This window comes from Carlito syrichta, unplaced genomic scaffold (genome assembly GCF_000164805.1).
Source record: "Carlito syrichta isolate Samal-C Ts95f unplaced genomic scaffold, Tarsius_syrichta-2.0.1 Scaffold169214, whole genome shotgun sequence".
NCBI lineage: Eukaryota > Metazoa > Chordata > Mammalia > Primates > Tarsiidae > Carlito > Carlito syrichta.
The window spans coordinates 5,449-26,779 of NW_007113310.1; the positions used below are offsets into that span (position 1 = coordinate 5,449).

The 21,331-nt window shown below is 43.4% G+C and overlaps 1 protein-coding gene across 1 annotated transcript in view; it reads right to left on the reverse strand.

The window, feature by feature from the left end:
- Positions 1-634: 634 nt before the first annotated feature.
- LOC103252663 (S phase cyclin A-associated protein in the endoplasmic reticulum-like) overlaps positions 635-21,331 on the reverse strand; it is a 213,183-nt gene continuing 192,486 nt past the window's right edge. Inside the window, exons 9-11 of the mRNA XM_008051254.1 lie at positions 7,391-7,582; positions 4,272-4,323; positions 635-1,164 (exon numbers count right to left, since the gene is read on the reverse strand). Of these exons, the coding sequence (XP_008049445.1) occupies positions 1,061-1,164; positions 4,272-4,323; positions 7,391-7,582 (348 nt within the window). The 3' untranslated portion in view covers positions 635-1,060. The remainder of the gene's footprint in view (positions 1,165-4,271; positions 4,324-7,390; positions 7,583-21,331) is intronic.

The window sequence follows — 21,331 nt, forward strand, 5'->3', positions numbered from 1 at the left end:
CGCCCCGGCCACTCGCGGGGTTTCCCGGGGCGGTCGCGGGAGGCTTTTTAATTTTTAAAAATCGAACCTACTCTCTCTCGGTTTGCAAAGTAGGAGGAGGCGCGCACCGGAGGTGAGTCTGTCCCCGGGCTGCGGTTGGGACCTGTGCTTTCCACCCCGCCCCCCCCAAGTCTAGCACATTTTCAGATCATTTTTCCCAACCACATATTTTTTCCTGGTACTGTCTGATCCTTTTCTGACAGAAACTATTGCTGATGTCACTCAATGACCGGCCGAGCGCCGGTCATAGGCTCAGGGTGGGGAGGCGGCTAGAACCGGGATCAGGACGCCACCCTCCAGGGAGACCCGGGCGCCCCGACGCGGAACTTTCCTCCAGAGCCTGTGACCCGCTTGACTTGACCTTGGCGTGGCTGCATTTCAGTTTCTGAGAAAATACTCGAGGGCGACTGCGCAGGACTGATCTCTCTGGATCGTTGGCTCTTCTCAGGACGCCATCCAGGGTCCAGTTTCACCTGCCAGGAAGCTCCGAAGCCCGAGGACTACGCTCGTCTCCAACAGCCCGGGTCGCACCACGTAGCCAGGATGTGCAAGTACTGGAAACAGCCTGACTCCAAACACTGAGGGGGAAGACTTGGAGTAGGCAAACCCTAAGTCTTTAATTAAGGTACTTCAGGAGTTGGAGTTAACATTTTTATTTTAGATTTGCATTTTCTTAACATGAAAGTCAACAATGAAAACAATGTTATTTTATTATAAGAACAAAACAGACTTGCTAATTTTATGCCTAATTTCACCCAGATTACAAATGCAAAGTATATTACCAAACTCCAGGATACTGTGCATTTTGTGCACATGAAATAAACTCAACTTGCGAAATCAGAATGTATAACATTAAAGTATCTACAATCATTATAAATAGTGTAAAGTACATACCATATCTACAGAGTGGGAGGAGAGTATAAACAAGTGAAAATGAACTTCATACAGAATAGTTAGGATGTTTGTATGAACAATTTAAAATATTAACAAGGGTACTCAAATACAGAACCAACCCAAACATTTATTTTTTCTCTTTTTTCAAGAAAAACTGTTGTGCTTCTTCCCAGGCCTGCTGAGGAAATCTGTTAGCCAGTTCAAGATAGTCTTGGGAGCCCAGGCATTTCCCTGAGGGGGGAGAGGAAAAAGAGAGAAAAGTTAAATTTAAAAAGATTTAAATTCTTTAAACTTATTTTGATATCTGAGTGCAAAATGGAGATACTTCAAATAAACCATGATACATTTTAGATAAATAAGGTAATTGATCTGTGTATATCAATCTGTCTATAGCCTAGAAAATATATTTTAACCACAATCCAGTTGTGCTTCTAACATAATCAGGCATTAACCCCTATATAGGATATTATGGGAAAAAAGTTGCTTTTGGACTCCAGAATAATGATCAGGAACGTGGTGGTGCCTGTAGTCCCAGATACTCAGGAGGCTATGTGGGAGATGGTTGACCCCAGGAGTTTGAGGCTGCAGGTGCTGTGACTCGCCTCTGCACTCCAGGCTGGCAACACAGCAAGAGCTCCTGGCTCTTAAAAAAAGAAAAGGAAAAAAAAAAAAAAAAAGAATGGTGAGCAAAATAAAATGACAATCATACATTCTGTCCTTAAGATAGCCATGAAAGGGGAAATCTGCATGTTAAATAATGATATTTGTTTTCTGAAATAGTCTATTTAGTTTAAAACAAGTTTAGTTTAGGGATAGCTGAGACATTGTTCACATCTGGCATTCAGTTGCCTATCTAACAAAGCAGAGGGGGCACGTGATTAGGAGCCTGATGGGCCAGCCACACAGGCAAAGCAAACAGCTAACGCAGGAAGAATGCACATTGGAAAACCAGAGTGCTCCCTTGGCAATAAGAATGTGCTACTACCGGGGTCCCTTCTTTTTTTGAGTTGGAGTCTCACTCCATTGCCCAGGCTGGAGTGCAATGGCACCCTCATGGCCACCCCAGCGTCGACCTGCTGGGCTCTGGCGATCTTTCCGCCTCAGCCCTTCAAGTAGCGGGAACCATAAGTGTGCGCTACCATGCTCAGCTAATTTTTTGATTTATTGTAGAGACAAGGTCTCACCATGTTGCCCAGGTTGGTCTCGAACCCGCAGGCTCAGGCAATCCTCTCGCCTCCACCACCCAAAGTGCTGGGATTACAGGCTTAAGCCAGCCCACCTGGCCAGGAGCTGCTTTTATATTTACAGGTTTACCTGGGTAAGGAACTCAAAATGTCTTGAGATATTTTATGGAGATTTGATCTAAGCAAAAGGAGGACAGATGTCCAAAGCACAAAATGGCAACTTAATGAGGAATCATCATTAAAAAAGAAAAAATCAAGCATAATACCGTGATGACCCTCTCTGAGCAGTGCAGTGACGAATCCCCCATTTGCTGTCCTGTGGGTTAAACCTACTGTAGCTGAAGAAAGCATGAAAACCAGAGAGATGGGTTCCTTGGAAAAGAAAGAAGGGGAGACTTCTATAAGCCTCAGTCACCAAGAGGACAGAGGCAGCTCCCAGGACTGTGTCTCCCAGATATGCAAGCAAATGGTGACTCATCTTTGTGTTCAGCAGAAAGTGTAAAAAAAAGATGTTTATACTTCTTACTGGAAAAAAAAAAAGCTGTATAATTAAAAATAAATACATTAGAAGATGTTTCTAAGTATTTTAATACATTTAAAAATTGTAAATTGTTTTATAAGAAACAGTAACAAATTAGGCAGATTTCTCCCATGTAATTTTCCAATAGGTTTAAAAAAAAAAAAGCCTGTGACTGAGGCCGGGCAGAACTGAACTTGCAGGCTAGTTCTGGCTTAGACAAACGGTACTGACAATGATGTTGACTTGGACTTCTAAAAAGCTGCATAGCTTTCTGTTTAACTTTTCTGAGTACCTGAGTCAAATAAAACATGACATTTTTTCATGCTATTGTAATAGCTATAGTTATATTTTCTTCTATGTATTTTTCAACACCTGCCCACTGCAAACGCCTTTTCAGGGGGGCAGTGACAGACTGCAAGGTAACCTCCCTTCCAAGTAAGATTTCCTTGGTGGGTGCCCCAACGGGTCCTGCTGGGAAAGCACCTTTGAATGGCCACTTTATTTTTTATTTTTTTGTGAGTAAGCAGGATTTATTGGGAGGACAGAGAAGCTCCCACGGTGGGAGGGGACCCGAAGGGGTTGCCTTGAATGGTCAGTTTAAAGATCAAACTAATCGAAGAATTGGGAAACTCTAGATTAGGGTCTCATTAATCAGAGACGCTGTCACAACAGCCAGCTGAAGAGCAACGTGTACTTCTCAATTATAGTCTGGGTAGCAGAATATTTAAAAAGTAAAAATGTGATTTAAAATTCTAAATCTCCAGTTCTGACCATAGGAAACACCTCAGTAGGAACACTGTAGGGGAAAAAAGCTTTTGAATCTTTTGATCCCTGGATTTTGCTAATTTGATGGTTTTTACTACATGTAAAATAATAATAAATCTTTTTTTTTTTTTTTTTTTAAGTTGGAGTCTCACTCTGTTGCCCAGACTGGAGTGCAGTGGCTGCTCCCGGCCACTGCAGCCTCGACCTGCTGGGCTCTGGCGATCCTTCCACCTCAGCCTTCCAAGTAGCTGGAACTACAGGCGTGCGCTACCACGTCTGGCTAATTTTTTGATTTATCATAGAGATGAGATCTCGCCTGCCCAGGCGGGTCTTGAACCCGCAGGCTCAGGCAATCCACTCACCTCAGCCTCCCAAAGGCGCGGGATTACAGGCTGAGCCACCGAGCCCGACTTAAAATAATTATTTTTAATAAAAAGTTCAAGTACTTAAATTTGGGGAGAAAATATGGGCTACTACCATTGGTAACTTTATTCTGAACATGGATAGGGAACTAAATCTATGTTACTTCAACATTTATGTGAGAAATGTGGTCAACATGAACAATCTGATTATCTCCTGTATTACAAAGTGGCGCTTTACTCATTATTCACCATTTAACTTCTTGCATGAAATTACACCAAGATGTTTTGTGCTTTTCTTTTACTTCCAAGATTTCTCAGCATGTTCTGATGCACTTGTGTTTCATGACAAAATCGATTTCTTACTTACTGAAGTAGACTTGGTATCTGAATCTCAAATATTTTAGTTGATAAACTAAACTGATTTCTCCAACAGTTCCAGAAGAAAGGATGAGAAAGATGTCCACTTGACTCACAAACACATGACATTCAATTTCAGTGGAGACGTACCTTTGGGCTGGTTAGACTGGTTATCTGCCTGGCCTGGAGTCTGTGCAAAATCCTGTGTGAGAAGGAAAAAGTGTTTTTATCAATGCTGTGAACGGAGACTTTCACTAAGGGTGGCTTTAAACATCCCTCTGATTCATGCAACCACTTCTGCATGAATGATTTGTGCTCAAATATAAAAGCTACTGTGATGTTACCCAGGTTCTCATAAACTGAAACCAAACAGCAATGACTACATCTTGCTAAATACTACTGAGGCCAGGTTGTACCTACTTTTGAAACTACAACTTTATCTTATACCTAATACACTTAAACATTTAAGCCAAGTTTACTATCTTAAAATATCAACATACTTTAAATGTTTTAAAATATACGAACATGTATATCTATCCTGAATTGCACCCCACATCCTTAAAAAACTAAATTAATGGGCTGGGTGCGGTGGCTCAACCTGTAATCCCAGCACTTTGGGAGGCCAAGGTGAGAGGAGTGCCTGAGCCTGGGGGTTCGTGACCAACTTGGTGAGACCTCATCTCTACAATAAATCACAACAATTAGTCAGGCATGGTGGCCTGTGTATGTAGTTCCAGTTACTTGGAAAGCTGAGGCGGAAGGATCGCCTAAGCCCAGCAGGTCGAGGCTATGGTGACTGTGAACATGCCACTGCACTCCAACCTGGACAAAAGAGTGAGACTCCAACTCAAAAACAACAACAACAAAAGTAAATAAATAAAAAATTTAAAAGTACAAACACAAAAGCCCTTACGTAGTCTGTAGCAAAATCTTAACATCTGGTAATTTTATTTTAGATGGCAAGTGAAAAATGTAATGTATAATATGTAAATCTGCACAAACCTGTGACAAACTATCAGTGTCTATTTAATGTCATTTTCTAATGACTTAATAGTCTAACACGTGGAGACCTTGAATAACCATTTTATAAACTAAAATCCAATATATAGTAATTCCCTTGAACAAAATTATTTATAGAAAAAAAGATTTAACTCTGCTAGTCTAACTTGCTAACCCAAATAAGCAATATAAGAAACTTCTGTAGTATTTACAAAATTTGTGTGTTCAATATGGATTTTTTTGTAGTAGAGAAAGGTAGATTTAGAAGCACTTTGTAATCCATATCAGATGAACACAAGAAATATACACAATCTTTAGTTCCTGATATCTTGTGTATCTTTATAAGTTGTTTTCCAAGCAGTTGATAACATAAGGAACTAAGCTGGTACAGATGCAAAATTGTTTTGCTCAAATATCACTGTCCTTGTTGAGGCCTCTCTACTCATGCCATCGAAAGCTGCACGTCCTCTCCCTCAGTCCCTGGCTGCCTTTCCTGCCCTACTTTTCTCCACAGCACTTATCACCATCTGACACGCTCCTTGTTTCAGTATTTCTTTTGATTTGGTTTTTGTTTGACTCCTCCCATTTGATGAAAGCTCTGTGAAGGTAGGAATCTGCATGTTTTATTCGTGGCTGTGTTCCCGGTGCCTAGAGCAGGCCCAGCGTACCTTAGACTCTCAAGGGTTACCTGCTGAATAAAAGAATGAATAATCTGAATTTAAAAAGATCAAAGTCTTAAAATTCTCTGTAATGTATTTTCTATTTAATTTAACCCTAAGGCTACAAGAATATGTGAAGAATCCTGAGGGTTGATATGATGGTTATACACCATAAGATCTCTCTTTTTTTTTTTTGAGTTGGAGTCTCACTCTGTCGCCCAGGTTGAAATGCAGTGGCACGTTCACAGCCACCCCAGCGTCAACCTGCTGGGCTCCAGTGATCCTTCTGCCTCAGCATTGGAGTAGCCAGAACTACAGGCATGTGCTACTACGCCTGGCTAATTTTTTTTTTTTTTTAATTTATCGTAGAGGTGAAGTCTTGCCATGTTGCAGGCTGGTCATGAACCTGCGGGCTCAGGCAATCCTCCCCTTGACCTCCCAAAGTGCTGGGATTACAGGCTTCTTACTAAGATTTTAATTTAACTGTAGGACAGTTCTTTGGAAATCCATGCTTGTAGACCTCAATATCTGGACTTGAATTTTTTTTTCTAGAAAGTAGAACCCAGACTCAAATGAACAAGTAAGCTGAAAACAAAACTATTCTAAACACAACAGACCTAGTTGTATTTATTAACTAATTATCTAATGGAAGATAGTTTAGAACAGGTAAACTACTAAGTGTTACCTATGCTGAGGAAGGCATGGGGTACTCTAGCCATCCTCTGTAGTTCCCAGCTGCCGGGCACAATCACACCCTTCACCAGTGACAGAGGTATAGGAGTCTGAACATGGAACAATACTAAGACAGGGCTCTGCTTTCTGTTTCATCATTATAAAGACCAGAAAGCATCGTCTACTAATCACATGTGTATCATGGAGCAAAAACACATTGGTTTTACGGCAGAACATTTAAAAGAAAATAGCAGATTTTCAGCAAATAATGATCTATAAGTGACCAAAAGGAAAAAAAAATCAGGATTGGTTATTAGCAAATGTTAAAGAATAGTCAACTTGATTTTTCTATTGTCAGTTGACTGAGTCAATTTAGACGTGGAAATATTACTTGGCTATGGCACTAATTCTGATTCTAGTCCTATAGAATTTAATTGAATTAGGAAAATGTAAGGCTGTATTTAAAAGTTTTAGATTAAAAAGCAGAACATGTTTTTATTTTACACACACATACATATTTATATGAGAATCATATTTATTTAAAAACTTAAAAATAAATAAGTTTTAACTGATCTGCAGCTATTATCTATTTCCTATAGCTGGACTAAAAGCAAGATAAATGCAACAGTTAAAGACTTAAAGAAGTCTGGCAGTCTTTTAAAAACATTCCCTGAGTGTGGGCTACCATTTCATTAGCTGGAAAAACATTCTTTCCTTGAAATCTTCCAAGTAGAAATTGTATAACACTCAACTCCAGCTCTATTCATGATGTTTTAGAAACTATCCTAATATTTTAGAAATTAATTTTTAAGCACAAAAATATGTAAACTTTTTAAAAGGTAGCATGGAATGCAAAAATAAACAGCTGGCTCACTTTTACTTTTCCATCACATTAGTGTACCCGTAAAGCCAGAGAATCAGGCATAACACAGCAAGTACCTGAATGAAAGTGGCCAGTAAGACACAGCTCATCTCTTGCTCCAGAATGATCTTGTTCTGACTGTTGTTGTAACAAGCAGCAATAAGCGAGGGGAACAGCACTTTGATCAGCCGTGGGTCACTGAAATACTGGAAGGGCAACTGGCAGAGCTTCTGCAGCACTGTCGGGTGGCGGCCAGACTGCACGATTACCTGAAATGGAGGAGAAACCCAAGTCAGCTGCCAAAAAGCCTGTGCCTGCCCCTCACCCCCTGCACTTTGCTGGTCAGAACCATGGAGAACATGCCCAAGGAGTGTGAAGACTCCTAGCTCCTCGCCAGAGCTTACCTTAAGTGATATTTGGAAAAAGCAGAAAATTTAAAAAAACCTCATTTCCCAACTTAAGGAAAAGATCCTGAAAGTTCTACAGCTATTTAAAAATTATTATAACCCATGATGGGGGGTGGCGAGAGCTACCATGGAGAAAGGACACCTATGAAATGGGTTCAGAATACACAGGGCTTTACCAAGGCGCTCCCCATGCTCCTGAAAGCGGAGCAGTCCCACTCCTTCAAGCCACAAAAAGCTCACTCAGAGGAAACCTAACACAGTCCCCTCTGGCCCTGCCTACTGCAGTCTTCCCTTAACCTAGCTCATGGAACACGTGAATGCAGACAGATCTATTCTGTATGCAGATAGGTCCTAGAAAGAAAAGGGGATTGTAAGGAGAGTGGGAACAGTTTCAGCAAGTACAGGCTCCCAAAGATCCTTCCTCCAATCCACACTCCTTATCACTGCTTCCATCAGTGCCATTGAGTCTAAAAGGAGAATTGTTTAGATAAATGAGACTGTTGTCTTGAAGCAGTCTAGGTTTACAACTGTGTATATTTAAAGAAATAGAGCAATGCAATTAATGGGCTTGCAGGGAGCCCTCTTAATTTACTCCTTAGGCCTACATGATAAACTAAGAAATGTCAAAATCAGATCTGTTTCAAGTAACATTGATCAGACAGTTCTAATATGAAAGAGCCAGGTGACCCAAAGCCCACGTTGTGGTATAGGAGGCAGTTCCTAGAAGGTTAGGAACACTGTAAAACCTAAGGTCAGGACTGTAAATTGTACTTGGAAAAACACAATTTTACAGGTACACACCCAGACAGGACTGCATTCAAATTAAAACCAGAAGGACAGAATGAAACAGCAGAGGCAGGAGAAACATAAATTACAGGGATTTACAAGTTTTCAAAGTACTTTTAACAATACTTTAAGAACACACTCTCAGATGATAATGCAGTTTGGTTTAAGAACAAAATCAACAAAGTAATAGTTCACATATTTTCGTTCAATAGCTAAATGACATCAAAAACTTTTAGAGAATGTTGATAGGTACTTGTTAATACCTTCAAATCCTGAAGGAATTTTAAAGACTCACACTGTGCGACAATTCTGCATATGGCTATGTGCTGCCATTTCTGACACTGGATGAGAAGAATATGCCCTATCATTTACTTTATGGATAAAGCATTTACTTAAATCTTTAATTATTAGTTACAAATTTTGTAACACAGCCAAATGGTCACCACTTTAGAATTTATGATGATACAGTTATTAGAAGTCTTTTTTCCCCTCTTTGTAGAAAATTAGGAACTTCATTGTTAAAATGCTATTAATGTAAGATTTGCTAATTGAAAAGGTATTAAACTGGCCAGTGTGGCTGGTAGAGGCACAATGCTAACTCAAAGACAACTCTTGGTTCCTGGTAACTTAGCACAGAACATGAATGTTTAACCAGAACCTACTCCATTTGGACTCCTGATCCTCACTGGGGTGAAGTAGGTACAGAGCTCTCACTTCTCAAAGAACAGAGCTGCCTGCCTGCTCATAGAGTGGGTTTATAGAGATCACCTCTGTGTAGTGATAACTTACCAAAGGCCATTACTTTTAAGTCCCTGGACCGCAGAAGATGTGACTGTAAGCAGGCAGCTTGGTTACCTTGGGCTAGGAGTTCTACCTGTAGGCGCACCCATGACAGGACTTAACTAGGTTGCAGGTAAGGCATCTGTGAGGGCTGGTAAGAAGCCCCCAGCACCTTCCCCTACCAATGACTTGGTTGTTAGGTCAGAATGGGACATCTAGGCTGGATGTGATGGTTTATGTTGGTAACTGCAGCATTTTGGGAGGCCAAGGTCGGAGGACTGCTTGAACTCAGGAGTTTGAGACCAGCCTGGGCAACATAGCAAGACCTCATCTCCACAGGAAAAATAAATAAATAAAAGCCAGGTGTGGTGGCATACACCTGTAGTCCCAGCTACTCAGGAGGCTGAGGTGGAAGCATCACCTGAGCCTAGGAGGTAAAGGCTGCAGTGAGCCGTGATCATGCCACTGAACTCCAGCTTGGGCAACAGAGCAAGACCCCGACTCAAAAAAGGGGGGGGGGGGACACCTAGCCTGCACCGTCCTTGAAACTGTACTTCAGACATTGTGGAGAGGACCAGAAGATCCAGGAGGGCCAATCTGAAACACTAAGCCTCCGCGGACTAATTCAGGTGGGTTTGGAGGCCCAGAAGGGTGGCAGTCTGAAGTCATAAGCACAGCTGAACAGTCAGCTAAATGTGGCTAAGCACCTCCCTTTGGGGCAGGGAAGCAAGGCTGGGAATGTCAACAGCCTGACCTTGATGTTCAGGGTCTGAGTCCCAGGAGAGAGGTGTCTGAGGAGCTTTTTGACAGACAAGGGGATGAGGGCAGACCTTGCTTTTACTCCATCCAGCCATTTACTCCTAGACCTTAGGTGGTAAAAAGTCATCTTGGACTGCTCAATTTTCCCAAGTTAGTAGAAAATCAGTAGAGTCATCATGGGACACGAGAGTCTTGCTCAATGAACAAAATGTGCATAATTAAGGGACATCCCAGATTTACAATACAGTGTTCTCTATTTGCATTCCTGACGGAGCTGAAACTAAGTAACTGTTGGTCTATCACCTTTGTCCAGACAAAAGGCTGCCCACGAGTCTTTAGGTGGGCACCCTGAGCCTGCCAGGCCACCTGCCCCACCTTTCAGGGTGCACAGGCCAAAACAAACATAAAGCGGCATCCTACAGAGCCTCCTTCCAGAGGATTGCACCAACAGGAGAGAGTGGCCTAGTTGTCGATTTCTTTGGTGGCCACACTCATCAGCAGGAGAGAGCAAGCAGGGAGCACGTGTGGCCTCAGTAATGAGATGCAATCTTTCAAATACTTTGTCCACATTCAGATGCAGAGGAAGGCTCCAGGGAAGCCAAGGGAACTGCCAGCAACATTCAGATCAAAAGAGACTGCAATGGAACATTCGATGTGATTCTGATGTAGGTGCTCACTTAAGAGCTAGGAGTCCTGCCTGTATTCTGTTCTCCAGATAGCTGTCCAATGACCCTGGGCAAGTTGCTTGTTTTCTCTAAGTTTTAAGGTGGTATATTTTTTAAAAAGTAAACTTTTTATTGAAGTATAACACCTCCCCCACGGTCACCCACCTGCCTCCCTTGTGAATAGCTCAATTTTCACAAAGTGAATATACCAAAGTCACCAAGTACCCAAATAAAGAGAACATGACCAAGAATGCTAGATCTTTATATTCTTTCTCACAAAAATTAGACTCTGACATTTTGAATTTAAGATAAGTAATACGGAAACTCTCTAGCTGTGTAGAACACAAGAGAGAATACTCCAAGGCTTGCCTAGAGCCAATCCTGATCATTCTCTGGAGAGAAGATCACGGGCACATGGGTTCCTCTTCTAGTCTTCTTCTAAGTAGAGGTTGGTAGGCATAATTCCACAGCCCCTCAGGAAGGGCATCTTTTATCTGAATGCCCTGGGTAAAAGATATAATATCACTGGTCAGGGGCTGGAAGAGGGAGAGAGGGAAAGACCCCTGTGACTACTCTCTTTTCTTTCTGAACTCTCAACAGTTCTGGAAGTAGTGACTTTGGAAAAAGGAAAGTTGCCACAAAGAAATGATAAGTGTTTAAGGTGATGGATGCAGTAACTACCCTGGTTTGATCATTGAACAATGTATACATGCACTGAAACATCACACTGTACCCCCAAAATATGTATAATCATATGTCAATTATACATAAAAATTAATTACAAAGAAAAAGGAAAATTGCATGCTGGCTGTGGGTGCTATAGCATGGTGGAAAGAGGGTCAGAAAGATCTGGATCCTTAGAATAAAAAAGAATCTGGTAAAAAAATAAATCTGGAGTAGACAAGTGGACATGCTGATTCTTTCACTGCTGCTGACACCTGGCCACTCACTAGGCCTCTGGTTCCAATCTCTGGTTTCCCACAAAGTGAGGTATAAATGCCATCTTGATGCTATAGGATCACAAAGATAATAAAGAAGTTCTCCCCTAAACACACAAGTGAAGACTCAACATGCTGGGAAGGGATCGCACTTTGGCTTCAGGGAGATGGAGCACATGACAGTGATAGGAAGGAGCCTGGGCAGGGTGTGGTGTACCAGGATCCCATGGAGGGAGATTCAGCTCTTCACTCAGGGAGGCTGCACTTTGGACCTAGAAGGCTGGGTCAGATCTGGGCATCTGGAAATCACAGATGGAGGAATTTTTGGTAAAGGTAAGAAAGTTGTGGATTCAATACCAGACTATCTTAATTGGCTTGGGCTGCTGTAACAAAATGCTATGGACTGGGTTGCTTAAACAACAAAAATTAGAGCCGGGCTTGGTGGCACAGCCTGTAATACCAGCACTTTGGAAGGCTGAGGTGAGTGGATTGCCTGAGCCCGTGGGTTTGAGACCTGTCTGGGCAACTTGGCAAGACCTCATCTCTACAATAAATCAAAAATTAGCCGGGTGTGGTAGTGTGTACCTGTAGTTCCAGCTATTTGGAAGGCTGAGGCGGAAGGATTGCTGGAGCCCAGCAGGTCGAGGCTGCAGTGGCTGGGAGCGGCCACTGCGCTCTAGTATGGGTGACAGAGTGAGACTCCAATTCAAAAAAACAAAAAACAAAAAAAACCCCAACATAAATTAACCTCTCACGGTTCTAGGGCTGCAAGTCTGAGATCAGGGTACAAAGGCATGGGAGGGTTCCGATGAGGGTCTTCCTCCTAGTGTGTAGATGGCTGCCTTCTTGCTATGTGCTCACATGGTCTTTCCTTGGTGAAAACATTTGGAGAGAGAGATGTCTCCTTCTTCTGAGGCCATCAATCCTACTGGGTTAGGGCCTCATCCTTATTATCTCATTTAACCTTAATTACCTCCTTGGCTACCTCCGTTTCCCTCCAAATACAATCACATAGGGGTTAGAGCTTTAACATATGAATTTTGGGTGAACACAATTCAGTCCATAGCATAATCCTAACTCATTCCCTCCTGCCCCCAGCCAGAATGATGTTCCATTAGAAAGGTAACCATTGCTAACCAGGGTATATTTCAGAGTCAGTCAAGTGGCTTTTCTGGGGCCAACTGTCCCTCAGTGGCCATAAGCCTTGAAGCCACAGGCTCTAGAGTGCTGGTGTTAGATAGCCCTGCTCCAGGACTGGCCTTGCCCTAATCTGCTATGGCCAGTTAACTACTTTGAACCTCAGTCTTTTTATAAAATGGGAGTAGATGGTAGCCTTCAGAGTCCAGATGAGGATCCAATGAGACAGTGTCTATGACCAAAAAGTATAAAACAAAGTTAGGAGTGTTTGGTAGTTTACCACTTCCGCTGCTCTGAATCTCTCCTGCTGGATGTGACTTCCACACACCTGCAGGACTAGAAGTGCCCTCCCAGTGTGAGGTTTAATGAATGCCTGTCATCATCCTACCCCTATCTCTCCATAAAGGCTGCTGTCTAGCAGAGGCAGGCCCTGCTCTCTGGCTGGGACTCGTCAGCAAGATCGTGTCACCTGGGAAGCCATTGCTGTGGTTTCTCCTTGGCCCTGCCTGCACAGGGGAGAGCTGTGCAAACAGTGCTGGGGCTGCCAGCCAGAACTTCGTGGTGGTGGAGTAGGAAATGCATCCTGACCGCTCTGAAAAGAAAATCTCAGCACAGACATGATCCAAGAAACACAGGTAAGTGGCATAGAGAAAGGGAGGCTTAGTGGGCTGTGTGCTTGTGCGTTTTGAGACTTGTGCTAGCCCTGTCAATCTGAACATAGCAGAAAGAGCCAAAGCTAATAGGCTGGTGTTGGGGGCCCCTGACTCAGGCTCAGGATGAGCTTCCTTCAAAGCACTTAAGGAAATCCTTAAGCTCAGGAAGTCTTCCTAGGCAGCAGAGCCAAAGACAGCCTTTCCTTTTCAACCCAAAGACATGGCAGTGGCTACCACATAACTAAGAGTACGAGTATGTCACTTAATTTCCAGTTCCAGAAGGGCAGGAACTGTGTCTTCTTCCACTGTGTCCTCCATTACTCTTCTGGAGAGCTTGGCACAGAGCTCCTAAAAGTGACTGGAACGAACGAAACAAAGTGACAGAGGGCCTCTAGTTAACAAACTTGGGGGAGAATCATACCACATCTCTTCTCATGAGGTATAGATGTCATTTGCTGAGCTGGAGGCCCCAATAGTGTCTGTAGCATGTTGCCTCAGTGCTGCACATCTAGTCCCTAAAGAATGTATTGATTTTGTGACAAGCTGTCTCCTGCCCTAGAAGGAAGTTGGGATTGGGATTTTCAGGGTCCTGAGCACCAACTCAGAGATCCCTGGCCTGGCTCTAAGAAGAAGTCTGGAATAGATCTTCTTCCTTTTGCAGGTGTGGGTGACTCTGGTGTTTCACTCACTTGGTATGAAGGAGTTCAAGGTCTTCTAGGACAAGGTCTTGCCAGAACCTCAGCAATGCTCAACACAGTAGAAAGCCTGTCCCTGGAGAGACAGTACTCAGTGGCGGTAACAACACTTTCTGAGTCTCTAAACTCTGAGGTGGGCAGTCAGGGAAGACTGTGCTCCCACAATGAGGAAGCTAACACTCACAAAGCCCAAGAGACTTGTCCTAGGCCCCCCTGCTAGTCATTGGTGGAGCTGGGCTTGGAATACTCAAGACTCAGTGCTCGCTTCTTTTTTACCTCCCAGGTCCATTGGCCTCACACAGCCACCCCTTCCTGGGTAGAGGGGCCCTCTATCTCTAGGCTTGGGCTCACTCCCCTGACTGGCTGCCAGCCAGCTTCTTGCATGACTTTGCCAGCCCAGATGAAGATGAGGATGACATACTGCCATTCTAAACAGATGAAACCAACTGACATACACAGATTGAACTAGCACAAAAGGCCTTTCTTCAAAAACCTATACTCTTCTTGGCTTGGTATCATATTACCAGTTCTTGGCTATGTGCTGAGCTGTCCTAAGGGTTAGTCTCAAATTATCAGATGTAAGAACCTGAAAGAGAGGAAGGGTTGGTGATGGGGCTAGACTCTCAGGAATGAACTGCTGGAAATGAGCACCATCTCATGGACCAGCCTTGACAGGTTCTGAGTGCCTTGCAAACCTAATCTTATATTTTGAAACAAATGCTATCATGTAAAATATACTTATAATATTAATACTTGGTATAACTATATAGTTTTACCTAAAAGTAAAATTTAAAATAAAATGAAGGAAAATGGAAATAGGGTCCTGAGTGGTGGTAAGACTGGTCTAAAAATGCAACAGGCCTGGGAGAGTTTGTTGATGTCAGTGTAAAATGACAACTGTAACACTCGGTCCACAGAATTCCAAGCAGAGTGGCTAGGCAGGCCCGTGATAACCTGGGCTATCATGTCATTTAAGTGCAAAACAGCCTGATTCTCCTCACCCAGAGGGCCCCTTTCCTCTCATTGTGACCACCTGGAATGCAGCTAAGACCCAGAAAGGGATCCAGCAGGCCTCTGAGCAGAGAGATGCATTCACGCATCAAGTATCTGCTGAGCACCCACCAGCCAAGCATGAGTGAAGCACTGGGAATAGACTGCTGAACAAACGGGGACATCCTTGACCTCACAGAGGGCCCAGTCTTTCCGCAAAATTCATGCCAGTTACATGTACGAAAGTTCTACATGCTCCAATGCAATCTACCAATCCACATTTCAGAAGCAAGTCTAATAAAGTGGGCTTTCTGGCCTATAGTAGATCGAAATTGGTAATTAGAAAGGTGACTATGGATCAGGTAAACAGACACAAGGAAGAAGCATCAGCTACCACTAATAAGTGAAGTGCAGGGAATTAAGATTATTTAAACAGAAATGAAAATTCAAAAAGTTTTTGAGTTTTTGAATTTGGTGTAAGAACTGGTCTTGAGAGCATTACTGTATTGTAGTAAAATGTCTTATTAATTATAACCAATTACCATTACTTATTATGCTGCACTTTAAAACACTGCTTTCACATACATGATAATCCTCATGTGTCTTAATGTTGTAGTAGGAACTCATTTCTTAAAGCTTCAGAAATGTATAATATATTCAGTATAATTTGTTTAAGGCAATAAACTGCATAGTACTATAAAAAGTAATCAGAAATAGTCAATGTTAAATACATACTGTGTTTTAAAGGTAAATTTGGTCATCTGAAAAACTCACTTTGATGGGAAAGCTCACTCTCTGACCATACCAAAACCATGACACCAAATAATAAAAATACAGTAGAAAAAGGTTCTGTAGTAGCTTCTTGTCCCATATCTATCTCTATAATATAATATATATAAAATAGGTATAGACATGGTGTCCTATAGTAAAATTTCCAGCTCACTCACATTGAAGGAAAGGGAACAGAAAGTAGTCAGGCTCTGTTTTACCTACTTATACTCTGTGCATCTGCTGATTTGCTGAGATCTAAGTGATCCTAAATTTTCTTATTTCGAAGGATTTCATCAGTGGTTTTAGAAAGCTCTCAATTTTGCTATTTTTATTATTATCATTTTCCCCCAGAGGGCTCTCTGGCAAGTTTCTAAATACTTATGTGGGACCCCAGCCCTGTATCTGCTATGGACCAGAAGACAGACCCACACACATGACCCTGCTCCAGATACATGAGCAATTGTTTAGGCAGAGACAGACTGACATGAATCCCAGTTTCAACAGTCTCAAGGCTGTCTGCTCTGTGAGGAAGAGGCTGTGTCCCCTTTATCCACTGCTATATTCTCAGTATTTGGTATAGTGCTTAGCACAAGGCCTGGTAAATAATAGGTGTTCATTAACCACCACCTGGGAATGAACGACTGAGGACTGAGGTTTGGTTCCCAAACCTTACTCCAGGGGGCCTGTGCCAACCATCCTGGAGCTCTGGGCCTACTCATCCTGGGCCTTTAAGGTCCTCAAATAACTCTGTCTTTGAAAATGTGAGTACTCCGACTGGTGCCCTATTTGATTCAACAGCCTCTTGGCACAGTGATACAGAGAGGAGTGAGTGGGTAGACAGGGGCAGCTTCTTTTTGTTGGCCTTGTGAGCTAGTCTGTCAGACCTCAGGCCAAACCAGTTCTGTTGGTCAGTGTGGTAGGGTGAATGGGCTATGGAGTCAGATGGAAATGTACACAAAGAGTTAAATCTCACCAGGGCAAACTCTTTATGCCTAAGAATTCTTTTTTGTTTCCTTCCTTTTCTTGTCATCAGAGACAAGATGTCCTCAACAGAGGGGCAAAAATAGGTGTCTAGACATCTAAATTCATTAAAAGAGACAGCTCAGAGAGTCTGTAAATCATTGGAACAAAGAATATTTTTCTAGCATAGCAGAAACAAAGTAGTTGTTGCATTCCTCTCTGCAGAACTGGCCCTGCTACAGTGCTAGAGTAAAGAGATAGCAGCTGCAGTGGCCAGGCTAAGCCAGTGCATGGGCCAAGCATCTCTGACCACATTGCTCTTGCCACATTCATGACACCTGGAGCCCATGCCCAGAAGCAATACGACAAGAGTGTCACTAAGGCCAGTGACCTCTATGTATCATATCAAGGATACGGCATGCCCCAAGCACACACCTTGTTCCTTTAATCTGATGCCTTAGGGGTAGGGAGGGTGCAGAAGTGGCTTTATTTTAATATCCCCAGAAGAAAAATTTGAAGTCTATCCACATACACAATCAAATTAAAATCAGAACAGAGAAACACAAAGATTCTCTTGGCTAGCACTGCAAACAAATTCCTAACCTCCCAAATTTGCTTCTCCCATAAGATGATTTCCAGGCTGAGATTAAGTGCAGAGATCTTGGCAGACTGTGTGGGAGGTAGGCCCTTTAAGCACTAGCTATCTTCCTGGTGGTCCCAGGATTCACTGCTCTCTAGCACCAGCAAAGTGTCAAGGAAGAAGAATGAGGAAGAGGGACGGGAAGGAGGGAGGAAAGCAACCAGGGTCATCAGGAGAAGCTAAATCCAGTAGCTGGGGGCTTGGCCTTTCATGGGCTTTGGAAACCAGGTGATCCTAGAGAAACGAGGGCTTCTGTCATGTGCTGAGGTGTGAGTGGCTGGCCTGCTGTGTCTTTTCAGGGAAACTGGGTGAGATGGCTCTTGTAGTTCCCAGAACCTGCTTCCTATGGGAAATGGGCTGTGTGGTGGGGGCAACTAGCAGAGGGATACAAAAGCGGCTTTTGGGCAGGTCCCCTCCTCAAACCTCACTCTACTCCTGCAGGGAGAAATACTGCTTCAGGGCCAGGGCTGCTTGCTCACAGCCCTGGGGCTCCCGGGGGATGTTCGATGCCCACTTACACATTCTCCACGTGCCTTTGAGACAGTGTGAACATACCATTCACCCGACAGCAATATTTAGGGGCTCTTCATCTCCTAAGGATCAGTCCCTGAGTGCTTGGGTCCCTCACGACCTGGACCCTGCTTGCTTCCACAGTCTTGGCTCCTGCTCTTTCTCCTACATCCTGAGCTCTAGCCAGAAGGAACAGCTTGTAGTTCCCAGAACCTGTCAGGCCATCTTACACCTCAGTGCCTTTGCTCATTTTTTTTCCTATGCCTAGAATGTCTTTCCCACTTTGCTACCTCGTATCTATTCCATTGCAGGAGTCAGCTCTGGTACCACCTCCACTGTGAAACAGTCTCAAGGAGCCTCTAGCACAGATCCAGGTCTGTTCATTATTATCTCCCTCAGCCCCCAGAACTCAGCAACTTGAGGGCAGGAATCTGTCTATTTTGCTTCCCACTGTATCCTGGGCACCTAGAACAGTGCCCCGCACACTGCAGACACTCATTAAATGCCTGTTGAAGGAAGGAATAAATCTGAGCACTGCCAGCACTGCCCCAGGCTGTGGGCTTCAAAAGGACAAGGCCTGGGTTGTATTCATTTCTGCATCTTCCAGCACATGGTTTGACACAGGGTGGCATTTAGTAAAAGTTGATAAATGAGAGAAAGAGTGAGTAATGAATGCTCATATGGACACAAAACTCACGATACTGGCATTTTCCCAAGAATAAGTCACCCTCTAGCCTTCTGCTCTGTGTTAGAGCCTCTTTCTCCTTCTTTCGTGTTGTCTATTCTGTGAGAGGAAGAGTTACCGTTTAAATGAAGCATGTTGTATATTCTGTTCAAATCCATCTTACAGCACAAGAAGGTTGGGCTAGCTTTTCTCGAAGACTTGGCTAACCTTAAAAGTCATGGGTTCTAGAATTTGTCAGGGACTATACCTACAAGTGCTGCTTTCATTTTAATTTACATTTGAGAAAGAACCCTGTCTACAGAGCACTGACCTTGAAAATTATGCAGACTTACCATATTATCATAAAATTGAGAGACTACTTTTTTTGGATTTTCCATGTCTTTGCATTATGTGTGCCCCATTTACCAGTGGGGTTGGGGATGGGAGGAAGACTGGTCACAGAAATTCCTGGGTAATGTATCAGAGACCTGGCTCCAGTGACCTGGAACAAGTCCTTCTCCTCTGGCAGTGAGGTGGGTTGGACTAAATGACCTCTGAAGGCCTGTGAACTTGCAACATAATACAATCCTGTGCTATGAGCAGCAAACAACAGATGTGCCCATGCTGCCCATACCCGCACAGATACTACATTTAAGTATGGGAAAAAGAGAAGGTGCTTGGAAGACTTTTCTTTTTAAGAACAAATGAAAAAGGTCAACATGTACAATATGCCACCCCCAAAATCTCAGCTAGTACTTATGCTGATTTTCTAATCCAGCTTCTTTAAGAGAACTGATCACTTACACACAGTACTGGAAAGATTGTCCATTACACACTAACAAGACGTGTGTGGCTATGGGGAAGCGGGTAGGTGAATGGAAAGCATTTAATAATGCCTTACAACTCAAATATTCCAAGTAGATTTTGGACTTTTCCTGTGAGGAGAATTGAGGACAGACGTTCTTTGCCATGGAGCTTTTGGGTGGTATGAGAACTACCGGGTTAATCTATGCAGAGCGCAGGCTGATGGGCTTTCTGGTCATAGCCTAACAGCAGCCAGAAAGCATGGATGCATTCCACGGAACATTTATGGGTTCGCCAGCACTAGTCTATGACAATTTTATTTAATCATAAAAATATAATAGTAGTCAAATCTTTTTGTAGTTTCAGTTTACTGCTTTCTCAAGTGAAATAGATGGTCTCTCAGATTTCTTCTGCTTTCATCTCTCTGCCCTAAGTATAGTGGGATAAGGTTCCAATTAAGGGCCATTAAATGTCCACATTGATTCATGTGAGCCACTTTCCAGTTGCTTTTCCTCACGCAGTCTCAACGCACCTCTGAGTTATCTCTGGGTGTGTTTTCAGTTTAGCCATTGCGCATTCAGAAGAGAATGATCGGGGTGTGAGGTCTCCCTCACTCCTGCTTCCACAGCTTGAGGTGGTGAGTGGAGATTCTCCTTTACTGCCTACCAGACAAGCATATGCTTATCACCTGTCAGGCATGTCCAGGTGAACCAGGCATGCCCCTCGGGAAGGGAGCTGGCAGCTGGTCAGAGCTAGACTGACCCTCCCAAATCCCCTTGTGGCTGTGTCAGAACTGTGTTGAATGGCAGCCCAGAGACCTTGAGATGGGAGGACCCCTTACTTCTACATCTTTTGGGTCCACAGAGGTACCCTGTAGGCAGGGGACACACAGAGCATTCTCCAGTTTCTCCACAGATGGGGAAACATGTTCTAACAGCAGAGATGGCCTATTTAAAGGGATGTTAAAAGAGCTGACTGCAGTGGGTACTTCAGGGCTTTCCCACAAGAGTAGGGATCTGGAGGCAGACAATAATTTCAACAACGATATCATGAGTTAACATGTGTTCGGGGCCAGGGAATATGCTAATCACTATGTGAATGATCTAATATAATTTGCATAACAGCTCCATGAGGTGTTATTGATATGATTCCTATTTTATGGCAGAGGAAATAGGCATCAGGAAGGTGAGTGGTTTATCTAGGGTCACAGAGCTGGGTATAGCTGGGACCAGCACTCAGATCGGCCTGGGCCCAGAGCCCATGTTGCTCCTTCTAGCTGCAAAAGCACACTACCCATGCCGGAAAGCAAAGCCCTGCTCAGGGACTGCTGTCTTGACTGGACTCCAGCATACTAGGTACTCTAAGTGTGTGCATCTGAGGGTAGACTGCAAGATGCTTGTTTCTAAAGGAACCACATGCAGAGAGGCTTAAGAAAATTTTTTATCATTTCATTTCATTTTATTTTTTGAGTTGAAGTCTCACTCTTGTTGCCCAGGCTGCAGTGCAGTGGCACGTTCACAGCCACCGCAGCCTCGACTTGCTGGGCTTAGGCGACCCTTACGCCTCAGCCTTCCAAGTAGCTGGAACTACAGATGCACACCACCATGCCTGGCTACTTTTTGTGATTTACTGTAGAGAAGAGGTCTCACCAAGTTGCCCAGACTGGTCTCGAACCCCTGGGCTCAGGCAATCCTCTCACCTCGGCCTCCCAAAGTGCTGGGATTACAGGCTGAGTCATGGCGCCCGACCAAGAAAAATATTTTAAAATGTCCTCAGGAAACTTCCTATTAAAATGCATGATATGGTGATTTTACATCTTTAAGTGTAGACTTTCCCACTGTATACTTTCTTAGAGTGGG